At 34.9% G+C, this 17,674-nt stretch overlaps 2 protein-coding genes across 2 annotated transcripts; both read right to left on the minus strand.

The window, feature by feature from the left end:
* Nucleotides 1-338: 338 nt before the first annotated feature.
* On the minus strand, nt 339-13,901 carry LOC142235818 (uncharacterized). The gene is made up of 5 exons (XM_075307076.1): nt 12,767-13,901; nt 12,476-12,706; nt 11,648-12,369; nt 569-886; nt 339-491 (listed from the first exon to the last, which is right to left on the minus strand). The coding sequence occupies exons 1-5, from the start codon at nt 13,899-13,901 to the stop codon at nt 339-341; spliced, it is 2,559 nt and encodes an 852-aa protein (XP_075163191.1).
* A 149-nt stretch (nt 13,902-14,050) lies between these two features.
* On the minus strand, nt 14,051-14,995 carry LOC142235819 (uncharacterized). The gene has a single exon (XM_075307077.1). It carries the CDS (start codon nt 14,993-14,995, stop codon nt 14,051-14,053), a length of 945 nt encoding a protein of 314 aa, XP_075163192.1.
* Between the last annotated feature and the right edge of the window lie 2,679 nt (nt 14,996-17,674).

The following is a 17,674-nucleotide window of genomic DNA, read 5'->3' on the forward strand; positions in this document are numbered from 1 at the left end:
TAAAAACCCATCAGCAATCCCAGTAGAAAATTGAAATACCATATTCATGTGAACTTTGAAAATACTTTGGATTTTTGCAGAAATATTAACTTTTGAAATATTTTGTACATAAATATGGTTGACTCATTTAACGCAAAATGTTCCTTAAATATTTACTTCGAAGTAGATGCTAGTTTTTACACATAATCGTTTAGTTTTAAAAACTCAGGAAGGTTCTTTGAAGCGGGCTAGATTCGGATAGTATACGCATATTACAGTGAGAAAAAGAAAAAGTTTTGTATGATTTCAAAAATTATTATTGTTGTTGTTGTTGTTGTTCTTTTTATATTTAGATAGATTTACAATTTTCGTACACGACCACTTAGAGACAAAGTAATGACACCAATATTGTTCGGTTTACCTTTGATATCAAATTGCCATTGGGTTTCTGGCAAATATGGGGGATAACTCTCATCGTCAATTGTATAATTTTTCACATAATAGAGCTTATTCTGAAGTAGTAATAAAAAATAAACTAGAAAATGCAAACTTCCTTTGGAGAATTATAACGATACGATGGCTGGCTTACCTTACTCAAGGGACATTTCTTAGGAAAATTGGAATTTCGTAAGATTTCCTTCACAAATACGGAAATGAAGACATTTTTAGTTCCTTGTGCTAAAATGTAACAGGCTTCCGATTTAATTTGGAATATAACAATACGACGACCACTTTTCGCATGGACCATAAGTGAAGCTTCTCCGGGAATTTCTTTGATGTCCTGATCAAATAACACATGAAGATTGGATTTCTTATTACCGATTATACTCGTGTTGAGATGTTTCACATAGGTTATATCGCTGGATATATTAAAGAGGATTTGTGTGATTTCTATAGTATAATCACGCTATACGTAATGAAAAAGACAAATTTTGTTTTTAAGATCTTTAAATTGTATCTGACGCAAAACCAAAATTTCATTATACTTGGTATACCTTGGCATGGATAAAAGTAAAGATGAAAGTCCATAGAAATCCCCATATCAGTATGGGCTTACGACTCATCCAAAATAACATGCTGACAATGACTGCTATCAGCAAATGAAATGAAATTTGTAGGCCTTATTCTCTTCTATAAACCAAAGCAAGATAATAGACCAATTAGCCCATTAATGTAATATCATATCAATGATAACTTGCGGATGATACTAATAATTGCTTTAATTTCTCAACTAATTATGATAATTATGACATTAAGCATAATGTACAGCGTGGCAGATATAATCTGCAACAAAGTACAGCGCTAAAGAGCGTTGATCTTATTTTTCAAAAAGTAAAAATATCAGAATTAACTTAACATCAAATTTTAGAATCAGTTTGGATTTGTTCGAATTGGCTTCCTTTGACACGAATTATTTATTTATTTATTTACACGGCTAATAGCAGCCGGGACATTACAAAATATACACGCAGAGAAGGAATATGATCACCTCAAACATGTTTCAAGAGCAAAATGTTATTTTTGTAGGGTGACCATGTAACATGTTTGTCACTAAAATGTTATTTTCTCGTCAAATATAACCTGCTTGCCGAAATCAGATACATGATTTTCGAGAAAATAACATGGTTGCGAAAACCATGTTACATGGTCACCACCCAAAAATGACATTTTGCCCTTAAAACATGTTTGAGGTGATCATATTCCTTCTCTGGGTTTATCTTTTCAATTCAATTAAATATAATTCAATATTCCAAGTGGGCCAGAAGAACCCTACACCCTCAAAAAAAAAATCGCTTCTCTAACATATGTTCCAAACATATTTTGCAGGAAACACATATATTATTGGATACTGCCGAAACACCAATATGTTTGTTTTATGTGAACATATTATATGTTTGGAAGCATTTTGAGCCCAAAAATAGTATATGCTTGGAAGAATTTTCTCCCCAAGAAGATTGTGGTCATTCCCTCACATAATTTTCACTTCCACGAAATTTTTTAGTTCTTGGCACCTTTTTCTATAATACAAATAATGTTGAAGAAATTATTCAATTTTATAAATTTTTTAAAATTTACCTTTCGCCTGGACGGAGAATCGAACCGAGGACCATAGTGTTTGTAAGCCAACACACTATCCACTGGGCTACGTAGCAGTTATAGTCACCAGTAGACAATTATCGTTATAAGTTACATTTATATAGCATAGTTTGCAGCGCCCACGAGACCATGCAAACATAACATTATTTAAAAGAAACATACATTTGTTGGCCACGTGGAGCAGTGGTTAGCATGTCTGACTTGCATGCAAAGGGTCGTGGGTTCAATCCCTGCTCTGACCGAACCAATTTTTTTTTTAATTTACACATTTATATTTATACAATATTAAATTTTTATAATGAAACTTCGAAATGTGGGTTATTAAAGATTTAAAGTCAGAAACAGTGCTTGATATAAACGGAATGGACTGAGTTGTTGGATAAAATATTATTATTTATTGCATAAATAACAATTTTGTAACAAAAAACTGTTTTATATAAAAGTTTGAAATTTAAAACAGTTTTCCGCATACAAGCGGTTTCACAGAAATTGCTCTCTTTTGATTATCTCGATGTGTTATGTTGATTTATTTCGTCAACCCTCCCAGTTTCCATCTCTATTTCTTTCTACTCTTATACTCTCTTTGTTGCTCTCTAAATAAAATATTACAACATATATATGTTTACTCAAAATTTGTAAATTTATATATGTTTACATTCACACATATTATTTTTATGAAACATTCATGCCCCAAACATAATATATTCTAACATATTAACATATGTGTCCCAAACATTTAGTGTTCGTTTAGGAACATTACATGTTTGCACTATATTGTGTTTAAAACTTGTGCCCGAAACACATTTTGTTTATATCGGAACATATGAAAAACATATTTTTCTAACAGTGTATAGGTCAGCGAGTCAGAAAGGACTCCCAAGCTAGTTATTCGAGATGGGTCAGAAGAGACCCCGTTGAGTCAGTAAGGGCTCCGCGGTACTCAATACGGTTCAATATATATAAGCAGATGGGTCAGGAGGGACCCCATTGAACCAGACAAAGTTTAACAAGTATATACGGCCATAAGTTCGGCCAGGCCGAATCTTATGTACCCTCCACCATGGATGGCGTAGATACTTCTACGAAAGACTGTCATCCACAATCGAATTACTTGGGTTGTGGTATCTTAAAACTTCTTAACATCGTTTTCTAAATTGTGAGTTAGTCCATACGTGGTATATATTAGACAAAAAAATTATGTATAGTTAAGTCTACAAATAATTACGAATCGATATGGAACTTTTGCACGGTACGTAGAGAGCCAGCATTGAAATATGGGGGTCGCTTATATGGGGGCTATATACAATTAAGAACTTGATATGGACCAATTTTTGTGTGATTGGGGATCGATTTATTTGAGGGTTATATATAACTATAGACCGATATGGACCTACTTAGGCATGATTGTTAGCGGCCATATACTAGCACAATGTACCAAATTTCAACTGACACAGATGAAAATTGCTCCTCCAAGAGGCTCTAAGACCAAATCTCGGGATCGGTTTATATGGGGCTATATATGAATATGGACTGATATGAACCAATTCCTGCATGGTTGTTGGATACCATATACTAACATCACGTACCAAATTTCAACCGAATCGGATGAATTTTGCTCTTCCAAGGGGCTCCGGAGGTCAAATCTGGGGATCGGTTTATATGGGGCCTATATATAATTATTGACCGATTTCGACCAATTTTTGCATGGATGTTTGAGGCCATATATTAACACCACGTACCAAATTTCAACTGAATCAGATGAATTTTGGTCTTTCAAGAGGCTCCGGAGGTCAAATCTGGTGATCGGTTTATATGGGGGCAATATATAATTATGGACCGATGTGGACCAATTTTGCATGGTTGTTAGAGACCATATCCTAATACCATGTACCAAATTTCAGCCGGATCGGATGAAATTTGCTTCTCTTACAGGCTCCCAAAGGCAAATCGGGGGATTGGTTTATATGGGGGCTATATGTAATTATGGACCGATGTGGACCAATTTTTGCATGGTTATTAGAGAACATTTACCAACATCATGTACCAAATTTCAGCCGGATCGGATGAAATTTGCTTCTCTTAGAGGCTCCGCAAGCCAAATCGGGGGATCGGTTTATATGGGGGCTATATATAATTATGGACCAATGTGGACCAATTTTTGCATGGTTGTTAGAGACCATGTTTTCTTAGAGGCTCAGCAAGCCAAATCGGGGGATTGGTTTATATGGGGGCTATATATAATTATGGACCGATGTGGACCAATTTTTGCATGGTTGTTAGAGACCATATACTAACACCATGTACCAAATTTCAGCCGGATCGGATGAAATTTGCTTCTCTTAGAGGCTCCGCAAGCCAAATCGGGGGATCGGTTTATATGGGGGCTATATATAATTATGGACCGATGTGAACGAATTTCTGCATGGTTGTTAGAGACCATATACTAACACCATGTACCAAATTTCAGCCGGATCGGATGAAATTTGCTTCTCTTAGAGGCTCCGCAAGCCAAATCGGGGGATCGGTTTATATGGGGGCTATATATAATTATGGACCAATGTGGACCAATTTTTGCGTGGTTGTTAGAGACCATATACTGACACCATGTACCAAATTTCAACCGGATCGGATGAAATTTGCTTCTCTTAGAGCAATCGCAAGCCAAATTTTGGGGGGTCCGTTTATGTGGGGGCTATACGTAAAAGTGGACCGTTATGGCCCATTTGCAATACCATCCGACCTACACCAATAACAACTATTTGTGCCAAGTTTCAAGTCGATAGCTTGTTTCGTTCGGAAGTTAGCGTGATTTCAACAGACGGACGGACGGACATGCTCAGATCGACTTAGAATTTTACCACGACCCAGAATATATATACTTTATGGGGTCTTAGAGCAATATTTTGATGTGTTACAAACGGAATGACAAAGTTAATATACCCCCATCCTATGGTGGAGGGCATAAAAAGTGCCAATATGGCCGGTAAGGGTAAGGCGAAAACAGGATAATAGAAGCAGTAATTGGATGAGCAGGATCAAGAAATTGTTATAATACAGCTGAAAATTTAGAAGGAAACACCCCTTGGATCAGAAAATCTGTTATCAAAATTAAGAATAATTTCCTTGATGGCAGGAATCGGATCGTTTAAAGAAATCAATAAATAGACCGAATTAAAGTTTTTACGCAAAACATTAAGGGGATTAAATAATTCAAAGTTATGTCTGCAAAATTCAGTCTTTAGGAATACAAAGTTCCTAGTTGAACGATTTGGAACATTGTAGCAAATTCTCGATGTCAAGTAGTGTGAATCAGTAACATATCTCCATTAATTAGTTTAGATAAAAACACAATACCGTACATAAACCGTCAACGTTCAAGAGATGGAAGATCAATTAACATAAGACGACTAGAATATGGAGGCAAATCGTATAAATTATTTCAGCCTAGCAAAAATAAGACACTGCTTCTGTACAGATTCAATACGATCAATAGAACAACGATAACTTGGTGACCAGATAACACACGCATACTCTAATATCGGTCTAACCAGAGTCGTAGAGAGCCTCTTCGTAAGATAAGGATCAACAAATTCCTTAGACCATTTCTTAATGAAACCCTAAAACCAGTTGCCTCATTGACACATCCCTCAATATGGGGACCAAAGTCAAGCCCGGAATCACACAATACACCTAAATCATTAAATCTAAGCACATTCTCAAGCCTATAATTCCCAACATAGTACTCAGTCTGTTCACAAAATCTACGAGAAAAAGTCATCTTCTTACACTTCACAAAATTGAGTAACATACATTTAGAAACACACCAATCCACTATGGGGCCAATGACCGATTTCTGAGGCATAAATGTAGCTGAGCTTTCAAATTTGGAATACATGATGTGTATGACGTCGGAAGAGCTCATATAAATTTTCAGATCGATCCGCCCACTGTAACCGCTAATATGTTTCCTTTTATATTACCAATAGAAAAACATTTTTTTTTCATTTTAAATTATTATTTTATTCGATAAACTTAGTAATTCTATTATTTGGATTTATTTAACTTTACTGATCTCTTACATTAAAAAATAAATATAAATAATAACGAAAGATTTAATATTATTATACTTTAGAAACTTATATGAAATGTGGTACATATGTTATGTAGTCTATAGAAATTTTCACCTACATATCGTTGATCTCTTTCATCACATAATTAAATTAATAAAATTGTTCTTCACACGTTAAATTGTCTTCTGAGTCTGTATATTCGGAATCTACGCAGAAAAAATGAAGCAAAATAAAAATCAATTATTGGCATAATTGAATGAAAAAATTATATCAAATACCATTTTTATACCCTCCATCATAAGATGGTGGTATATTAACTTTGTCATTCCGTTTGTAACACATGGAAATATTGCTCTAAGACCCTATAAAGTATATATATTCTGGGTCGTGGTGAAATTCTGAGTCGATCTAAGCATGTCCGTCCGTCCGTCCGTCTGTTTAAATCACGCTAACTTCCGAACGAAACAAGCTATCGACTTGAAACTTGGCACAAGTAGTTGTTATCGATGTAGGTCGGATGGTATTGAAAATGGGCCATATCGGTCCACTTTTACGTATAGCCCCCATACAAAGGGACCCTCAGATTTGGCTTGTGGAGCTTCTAGCAGAAGCATATTTCTTCCGATCCGGCTGAAATTTGGTATATGGTGTTGGTATATGGTCTCTAACAACCATGCAAAAATTAGTCCACATCGGTCCATAATTATATATAGCCCCCATATAAACCGATCCCCAGATTTGGCTTGCGGAGCCTAAAAGAGAAGCAAATTTCATCCGATCCGGCTGAAATTTGGTACATGGTGTTGGTATATGGCCTCTAACAACCGTGCAAAAATTGGTTCACATCGGTCCATAAGTATATATAGCCCCCATATAAACCGATCCCCAGATTTGGCTTGCGGAGCCTCAAAGAGAAGAAAATTTCATCCGATCCGGCTGAAATTTGGTACATGATGTTGGTATATGGTCTCTAACAACCATGCAAAAATTGGTCCATATCGGTCCATAATTATATATAGCCCCCATATAAACCGATCCCCAGATTTGGCTTGTGGAGCCTCTAAGAGAAGCATATTTCATTCGATCCGGTTAAAATTTAGTACATGGTGTTGGTATATGGTCTCTAACAATCATGCAAAAATTGGTCCACATCGGTCCATAATTATATATTGCCCCCATATAAACCGATCCCCAGATTTGGCTTGCGGAGCCTCAAAGAGAAGCAAATTTCATCCGATCCGGCTAAAATTTGGTACATGATGTTGGTATATGGTCTCTAACAACCATGCAAAAATTGGTCCACATCGGTCCATAATTATATATAGACCCCATATAAACCGATCTCCAGATTTGGCTTGCGAAGCCTCAAAGAGAAGCAAATTGCATCCGATCCGGCTGAAATTTGGTACATGGTATTGGTATATGGTCTCTAACAACCGTGCCAGAATTGGTCCATATCGGTCCATAATTATATATAGCCCCCATATAAAACGTTCTCCGGAGCCTCTTGGAGGAGCAAAATTCATCCGATCCGGTTCAAATTAGGAACGTGGTGTTAGTATATGGTCGCTAACAACCATACCAAAATTGGTCCATATCGGTTCATAGTCATGGTTGCCACTAGAGCCAAAAATAATCTACCAAAATTTTATTTCTATAGAAAAATTTTGTCAAAATTTTATTTCTAGATAAAATTTTGTTAAATTTTTATTCGGTTCATAATAAAATTTTCATCATTGTCAAAATTTTATTTCTATAGAAAATTTTGTCAAAATTTTATTTCTATAGAAAATTTTGTTCAAATTTTATTCGGTTCATAACCATGGTTGCCACTCGAGCCAAAAATAATCTACCAAGATTTTATTTCTATAGAAAATTTTGTCAAAAGTTTATTTCTATAGAAAATTTTGTTAAAATTTTATTTCCGTAGAAATTTTTGTCAAAATTTTCTTTCTATAGCAAATTTTGTCAAAATTTTTATTTCTATAGAAAATTTTGTGAAAATTTTATTTCTATAGAAAATTTTGTTAAAATTTTATTTCTGTAGAAAATTTTGTCAAAATTTTATGTCTACTTTGTCAAACTGAATTATATAGGTATTGGATCGATCTTTTTTGATTTAATATATACCACGTATGGACTTGCATACAATTTAGAAGATGGTGTTAGGAGGTTTTAAGATACCTTGCCATCGGCAAGCGTTACCGCAACTTAAGTAATTCGATTCTGGATGACAGTGTTTAGAAGAAGTTTCTACGCAATCCATGATGGAGGGTACATAAGCTTCGGCCTGGCCGAACTTACGGCCGTATATACTTGTTATTAAGTCAATACGAAAATTCAATTGGACTAAGTGTAGAAGTTGTTGATTTAAGTATAATGTGTAATTGCCTGATAAAACTGTTTATGACGTTGCTACGTAATGAAAAAATAAATAAATACAAACAATAAACTGGCATTTATTGTTATTATTAAGAAACTTCTCAGATATATGGTCGAATTTACCAGCAAATAAACCGTGGCATCGGTAACGCGATTCGAAATGTTTACATTAACAACATTTTTAGCGCATCATATTTTATTTTTACCGCAGGTAAGTACACGCAAAAAAATAATTCTTTCCTCCCAAACGAAATTTTAGACAAACAAAGTTCGTTTCTCATTTGCTTTTCGCTGTAAGAAAGTGTATTTGGGAGAAAAGTATATACCTTTTGTGATAAACGTTAATTCTTTTCCAGGATGTAAAAACAATTTCATAAGGACAAACTCAAAAAAAAAAAAACATTGTTTTCTTGCTAATTGCATTTTCCCTCACATCTTTCTCACATCCAACATGTTTTTTAGTTCTTAACACCTTTTCCTGTAATACCAACAATGTAGAAGAAATTATACGATTTTATAAATTTTTAAAATTTTTTTACCTTTCGCCTGGACGGAGAATCGAACCGCGGACCATGCACTTTGTAAGCCAACACACTAACCACTGGCCTATGTACCTGTTATGGTCATCAATAGATAAATATCCATGTAAGTTATATTTATATAGCATAGCTTGCGGCGCCCACGAACAGAGTAAACAAAGTTTATTTAACAGAAACAAACATTTAGTTTGTCACCGTGGTGCAGTGGTTGCTACGTCCGACTTGCATGCCAAGGGTCGTGGGTTCGATCCCTGCTTCGACCAAAGTTTTTTTTTGTTTTTTTTTTTTTACATATATTCCAGATATGTTCGGAAGATTCCGAAAAAATGTTCAACATTCCATTGTAGTATATTAAATTTTGAACTGTAAAATGTGTCTTATTAAAGACCTAAAGTGAGAAAAGAACAGTGTTTGATATAAACGAAATGGACTGTGTTGTTGTTTCAAAAATAACTTTTTTTATTGAAAAAATAAATATTTTGTAACAAACGAATTTTTTTGGTGATAAAAGTTTAAAATTTTGGAAGCAATTCTAAAAACTCTAACAAAAGAAAAACGTTTTCGGTACACGTTTTCCAAACGTTTTTTTTCTTTGCGTGTACCATTATCTAAATACCAGTTCTTTGGTCAAACGCATTTTTTGTAGAAACTACACTGAAAGAATTCTCTTCGTAAAAATTAACATTTTCATTGTGAGTCTAACGTGTCACGTGCTGGAGGAACATATAACTAGAGGTGGGTGCGTTACACGCGTGAATCACGTGAATCGTAAACAAAATCCAAAGCAGCTCTCGTGAATATGCGTGAATGGGCTAATATAAATATGTCATACGTGAGAAATAAAATCAGTTCGTGAATATGCGTGAATACAATTTCGTGCATGAGTACTGGTTTTAATTTCGTGAATGTGCGTGAGTGGGATTGGCTACCACACGTATCGTGCGTAAATAAATGCTCCGTGAATGTGCGTGAGTGTGTGTGAAATTTCAGTCACGCGCACACCTCTAATATTTACGAAATTCTTGTGTACGTTCACGCAAACAGAACTTTTAAAGACGATTAACGATTCACAACAATTTTCGAGATTATGCGAGATTCGTCGGGATCACAACAAAACGCATAAATCCGTTTTTCAGAGTGTATTTGTATACTTTTCTTAAACCAATAATGATTATATAGTACACAGATTATATTGATTACCATCATAATAAACACAATTACGGTAGTAATTGTACAGGTTGTAAAATTCTATAAATATTGTACTCAGTTCAATTATGGCTGTAATTGAAAAAGCTTATATACTTCAAATACTAATGTATTTGGATTGAGTACTATGTCATTTGGATATTATGACAAATTCCAATTACCTTTATACTCAACACAAATATTCCTTCATTATACCCTGCTCCACACTGTGGAACAGGGTATTATAAGTTAGTGCATATGTTTGCAACACCCAGAAGGAGACGAGATAGACACATGGTGTCTTTGGCAAAAATGCTCACGGTGGGCTTCTGAGTCGATATAGCCATTTCCGTCTGTCCGTGAACACATTTTTGTAATCAAAGTCTAGGTCGCAGTTTTAGTCCAATCGACTTCAAATTTAGCACAAGTATGTGTTTTGACTCAGAATAGATCCCTATTGATTTTGGAAGAAATCGGTTCAGATTTAGATATAGCTCCCATATATATATTTCGCCCGATATGGACTTATATGGCCCCAGAAGCCAGAGTTTTACCCTAATTTACTTAAAATTTTGCACAAGAAGAACAATTAGTACTATAGTCAAGTGTGGAAAATTTTATTGAAATCGGTTCAGATTTAGATATATCTCCCATATATATCTTTCCCCCGATATGGACTAATACGGTCCCAGAAACCAGAGTTTTACCCCAATTTGGTCGAAATTTTGCAAAGGGAGTAGAATTAGCATTGTAGCTATGCGTGCCAAATTTGGTTGAAATCGGTTCAGATTTAGATATAGCTCCCATATATAGCTTTCGCCCGATTTACACTAATATGACCACAGAGGCCAATTTGTTTTTTTTTTTTTTTTATTTATTAAGTCTATAGATACAAAATCCTTACAGACTAATATGTACAAACAAAGATAAAGATAACTACTGGTTTAAGTGTAAAATAATATTTCTCTTCAGAACAACTCGTTGCTCAGACAGATTTATAATGGCATAATATTTATTGAACTGAAGGCATAACCTTCGTAACGGGTCGTTGTTTGCATAATCTGATCTATAATACGGAATTTTTAGCGGTTCTAAATTTCTGCTACATCTAACAGGTATGTTAAATGACAGTTTGTTGAGAAGAAACTCAGAATCAATTTCACCTTGAATTATATTCATTATGAAAGAAATATTTAACATAGTTCTACGACTTTGCAGTGAGGGTAATTTTATAAGATTTAGGCGAAATTGATACGATGGTAAAGACTGGCGATCCCAACCTCTGTGTCGAAGGCAGAATAGAAGAAATTGCTTCTGGACGGATTCAATCTTATTTGAGTGGATTGTATAATATGGATCCCAAATTATAGAACCGTACTCAAGGTTGCTTCGTACTAATGAAGTGTAAAGTATCTTGGTAATTGAGTAATCTCTAAATTCTTTACTCCAACGTTTCATGAATCCGAGAGTAACAAATGCCTTACTGATGGCCATAGACACATGTTGGCGAAAGTTCAGTCGCTGGTCCATTAGCAATCCAAGATCCTTGAAAGAATCTACTGCTTCCAGCTCGTTAGTCCCAATAGAATAACTCGACTCGAATACAGTTCTTCTCGAAAAGCGCATCAATTTACATTTCGAGATATTTAATTCCATTAAATTTGTCTCACACCAATCGTAAAAGTTATCAAGGTCGAACTGAAGATACCTTCGTTCGTCGGGATTATTATAGGGACGAAATATCTTTACGTCATCCGCAAACATAAGAATATTAGAAAATTTTACAACTGATGGGAGGTCATTGATGAATAGACAAAATAAAACAGGTCCGAGGTGGCTGCCCTGAGGAACACCCGAGGTAACAGTGATAGGTCTAGATGTTGCACTACCGAACTTAACATATTGTGTCCGACCAATTAAATACGAATGAAACCATTTCAATAAAGGTTCGCTGAAGCCAATCATATCCAACTTATGTAAAAGGAGAGCATGATTGACTTTGTCGAAAGCTTTACTGAAATCAGTGTATATTGCATCTGTCTGAAAGCGATCCCTAAAAGCATCATTAACCAAACAAGTAAATTCCAAAAGGTTGGTTATGGTCGATCGTTTTTTTCCTAAAACCATGTTGATTCGCAGATAATAATGAAGAAATCTGATGGGAAATAGAACTTGTTAAGATCTTTTCCATCAACTTCGGAATGGCACAAAGATTCGAAATACCTCGATAGTTGCATGCGTCGTTTCGATTACCCGATTTGAATAAAGGCATTACATATGATTGTTTCCATATATTAGGAAGATTTCCTGACTTTAGTGACTTATTAAACAGTAAAGATAGAGGATATGAAAGTATATCGGCACATTGTTTCAGAATACAGGACGGAATACCATCAGGGCCAGCATTAAATGTAGATTTCAGAGTTCTAAGATTACTTAAAATGGTGCTCTCATCTATTTAAGAGATATCAATTCTGTTACAGTTCCTAGTCATGTATGGATAGATGTTGTTACCATCATAACACTTATCCGAATATGTCGTAGCAAAGAAATCTGCAAATATATTAGAAATGTCTACATCATTGTCGGCAGTTGAGGACTTATATTTAAGATATGTTGGTAGGCCACTAGATTGGCGTTTTGAATTCACAAATTTGTAGAAAGACTTAGGATCAACTTTCAGTTGATCTTTCATTCTATTTAAATAGTCTTGATGAGCCAATTTATTCGCAATGTTGTATTTCGATCGGGCTATCGAATAGGTCGAAAAATCAAGAGCTGAACCTGATTTTTTGAATCTTTTGTACATCTTGTTCTTTTGATTCTTCAGCTTCGATAGAACTCTGGTATTCCATGGCGGTCCAGAATTGTCGTTTATAATAATTCGAGGCACTGATTTGGATATGCAATCCTGTAGGATTGAGTAAAAACGGGATGCTAGTTCGGTAATATCATTAGAATCAAGAATATCGTCCCAATTTACGGCGGAAAGCAATGAATTTAGTATAGTATAATTCGTCTTAACAAAGCAATACTCTCGGTTCGAATTGGTGTACCTAGATCGTGGAAGATTTGGGGCTGCAAGATGCAATATTATAGTAGGGTGATAACGATCTTCAGGTTGCGTTAAAGCATGACAGGATTCCAAACTTATATTAAATGTTCTATTAACAAACACCAGATCAAGTAATCTGCCGTGTGAATTGAAAATATCATTTATTTGAAAAAGGCCAAGATTAAGTAATGAATGAAGAAAATTATTAGAAATACTATTTGAGATTACAGGAATTAAACTCTCAGATTCAGAAGTGTGTAGCCAGGAGACATAAGGGAGATTGAAATCGCCTAAAACTATTAATGTATCAGATGACGATAATAAAGATTGAGATGCTGATGAAATAGCCGGAACGTGTTGAGAATAAATTTCGTCGTTCGATGAAGGTGGAATATAAGAACAAGAAATCAATAATGACATATTTTTCAAGAGAACTTTGACAATAACTATCTCAATACCAGTTATATCATGAATTTGAATCTGTTCAGAAGGAATTTCAGCGGACACTGCTACCAGTACTCCCCCACCTGATTTCTTCTCATTAATTTCGCGATCGCGTCTATATATTCTGTATTTCGAACATAAAATTTCCATATCATAAACATTTGGTTGAAACCATGTTTCAGTAAATGCAATTATATGAAAATCGAAACCAAAACTGTCTGAATAAAGAGTTGACATTTTAGTGTTTAAACCTCTAACATTTTGATATACTAAAGAAATCTTGTTATCGAAAGCAGCAATTAGTTTTTTGGAACATTGTTTGAATTTTTTGGTAAATAGACAATATCAGTTTGTGCTGGTTCTTTATATATGTATTCCTTAATTAGAGCATTGGGTGGCCAAAATTCTGGATTGACCACTCTATCAAAAATGTCCTCAGGAACAATGATCTTAAACGATGCCTTGTTTCTTCTTTCACGATATTTGAATTTAAAAATGCTCAGTTCGATTTCAGTTTGCAACTTCGATTTAATATAATAGGCAATATCCTCGATAGTTGTTTCCGCAGCAAATTTAGCTGCAAACACAGTTTTCTTGGAAGACACCACTTGTAATGGTTTTGGTGGTATATTTGACAAAGGAGAAGTTAAAGGGGTGTGAAACCTATTGGATATAGATGGTGTCATAGTAATTAAAGACGAATTAGGAACAGTTAAGTTTGAACTTTGGGAATTTGCTGGATTACTCGTTGATGGATTTGATGTTTGAGGTGGTGGAATTGGCATAGCTAAATTTGTGGCCAATTCTGCGTTGAATACGTGCTGGATTGGTGTTATGTTAATGTTTGAATTGGTATTAAGATTAGATGTAGTTTCCGTATCTGTAGGATTTGATGGTTTTTTACGTTTTCGTAATGAATCTGTGGGAGACTGCAGAAATTTTTCTAAACATGATGCATTCTCAAAAAATGTTTTATATTTTGCAAATTTCTCAGTTAATGCAATGAGATCTTTATTAATTAGGTCGAATTCTGCACGGGTATTTTTAAAGAAGGCATAAAATTCCACGTCGTATATTTTGCAATTTTTACAGCACCATCGTAAGCCTTTATCTTCACGCAGATTGTTGGCAGTACGAGCCGCCAACTCAGCACATTTTGCATGGTATGATGAATGACACAACCAACAGGTAACAAATGGTTCTTCAATTTTCTTTACTGTACAAATCGCCTTTTCACAACTCATATTGGGATGTTATTATATTTAATAAGTTGAAATTTTGCACAGGGAGTTGAATTAGCATTGTAGCTATGCATGCTAAATTTGGTTGAAATCGGTTCAAATTTATATATAGCTCCCATATATAGCTTTCGCCCGATTTACACTCATATGACAACAGAGGCCAATTTTTAACTCCGATTTAGTTGAAATTTTGCACAGGGAGTAGAATTAGCATTGTTGCTATGCGTGCCAAATTTGGTTGAAATCGGTTCAGATTTAGATATAGCTCCAATATATAGCTTTCGCCCGATTTACACTAATATGACCACAGAGGCCAATTTGTTGCTCCGATTTAGTTGAAATTTTGCACAGGGAGTAGAATTAGCATTGTAGCTATGCATGCCATATTTGGTTGAAATCGGTTCAGATTTAGATATAGCTCCAATATATAGTTTTCGGCCGGTTTACACTCATATGCCCACAGAGGCCAAGTTTTTGGTCCGATTTAGTTGAATTTTTGCACAGGGAGTAGAATTAGCATTGTTGCTATGCGTGCCAAATTTGGTTGAAATCGGTTCAGATTTAGATATAGCTCCCATATATAGCTTTCGCCCGATTTGCACTCATATGACCACAGAGGCCAATTTTTAACTCCGATTTAGTTGAAATTTTGCACAGGGAGTAGAATTATCATTGTTGCTATGCGTGCCAAATTTGGTTGAAATCGGTTCAGATTTAGATATAGTTTTTCTGATTTCGACAAAAATGGTCAAAATACCAACATTTTCGTTGTAAAATCGCCACTGCTTAGTCGAAAAGTTGTAAAAATGACTCCAATTTTCCTAAACTTCTAATACATATATATCGAGCGATAACTCATAAATAATCTTTTTCGAAGTTTCCTTAAAATTGCTTCAGATTTAAACGTTTCCCGTATTTTTTACTAACATTGTGTTCCACCCTAGTGCATTAGCCGACTTAAATTTTGAGTCCATAGATTTTGTAGAAGTCTATCAAATTCTGTCCAGATCGAGTGATGATATGGTATCGAAAAATTAGATCTACAAAGTGGTGCAGGGTATAATATAGTCGGCCGCGCCCGACTTTATACTTTTCTTACTTGTTTACTGTTGCATATGAAGGATCACTTTCACCTAACACATTCACCATATCATTATGAATTTCTTGTCCCGATAAACCTTGTTTTATGTAAATATTTAACGACAGCACGCATTTCTAATTTTTCCCATTGTAAAAAAATTGCGGATGCGTCTTTTTTGAACACCTGTTTCTATATGAAGGAGTTGCCAGATGGAAACAAAATTTAACATGTGTTCATAACAGAGATGGAAGTTTCCAAAATACTTAACTTTTTTCTGTTTATACCGCGCTTTTTTTGCTAGGCTAAGAAGTTTCCGAACTGCCCCCGTACAATTATGAACCGATATGGAACAATTTTTTTTTGTGATTGGGGATCGGTTTATCTGAGGGCTATATACCTATATGAACCTACTTTTGCATGGTTGTTAGCGGTTATATAATAGCACAATGTACTAAATTTTAACTGAATCGTGTGAAATTTGTCCTCCAAGAGGTTCCAAAACCAAATTTGGAGATCGGTTTATATGGGGGCTACATATAATTACTCGTAAGTAACGCCAAGAAAGAAGTCTGAGACCCATCGTTTAGTATACCGATCGTCTTAGAATTAAATTCTGAGTCGATTTAGCTATGTCCGTATGTCTGTCTGTATATGTAATTTTGTGTGCAAAGTACAGGTCGCAGTTTAAGTCCGATCGTCCTCAAATTTGGCACAGAGATATCAGCCAAATCGGTTCCGATATAGATATAGCTCCCATATATATTTTTCGTCCGATTTGGATTTATAAGGCCTCAAAAGCCAGAGTTCTGCCCTGATTTGCTTGAAATTTTGCACATGGAGTACGTTTTAACAAAATTTGGCACAATTAACGATACTATAGTTTATTGTGCCAAATTTTGATGAAATCGTTTCAGATTTAGATATAGCTCCCATATATATCTTTCGCCCGATATGGACTTATATGGCCCCAGAGGCCAGAGTTTTACCCTAATTTGCTTGAAATGTTGCTCTATGAATACAATTAGTAGTGTGGTCAAGTGTGGTAAATTGTATTAAAATAGGCTCAGATTTAGATATAGCTCCCATGTATATCATTCATCCGATTTGGACTAATATGACCACAGCGGCAAAAATTTTACCCCGATTTACGTAAAATTTTTCAGAGTGAGTAGAACTGAACTTGAAACTAGCTGCCATATATATGTTTTTCCGATTTAGGTAAAACTGGCCGAAATACCCATATACCCAAATCGCCACTGCTAAGTCTAAAACATATCAAAATGACTCAAATTTTCCTATTACTCTAATACACATCTATCGACCGATAAATCATAAATACAGTTTTGCGAAGTTGCCTCAAAATTGGTTCAGATTTAAATATTTCCCATATTTTTTAGTAACAGGGCATTAACCGATTTAAATTTTAATTCTACACTGAAAAAGTAGTGAACCCACCAGGAAGAAAACTTTTGGTTAGTTTTAGAAAATTTTGAATATTTTTATAAAAATTTTAACTAAACAGTATTACAAACGCTGGCATTACGCCGATATCACAAAAATGAGTAAATATTTTTCGATAAATTCAAGAAAATGTATTAGAC

The sequence above is a fragment of the Haematobia irritans genome, chromosome 4 (genome assembly GCF_050003625.1).
Source record: "Haematobia irritans isolate KBUSLIRL chromosome 4, ASM5000362v1, whole genome shotgun sequence".
NCBI lineage: Eukaryota > Metazoa > Arthropoda > Insecta > Diptera > Muscidae > Haematobia > Haematobia irritans.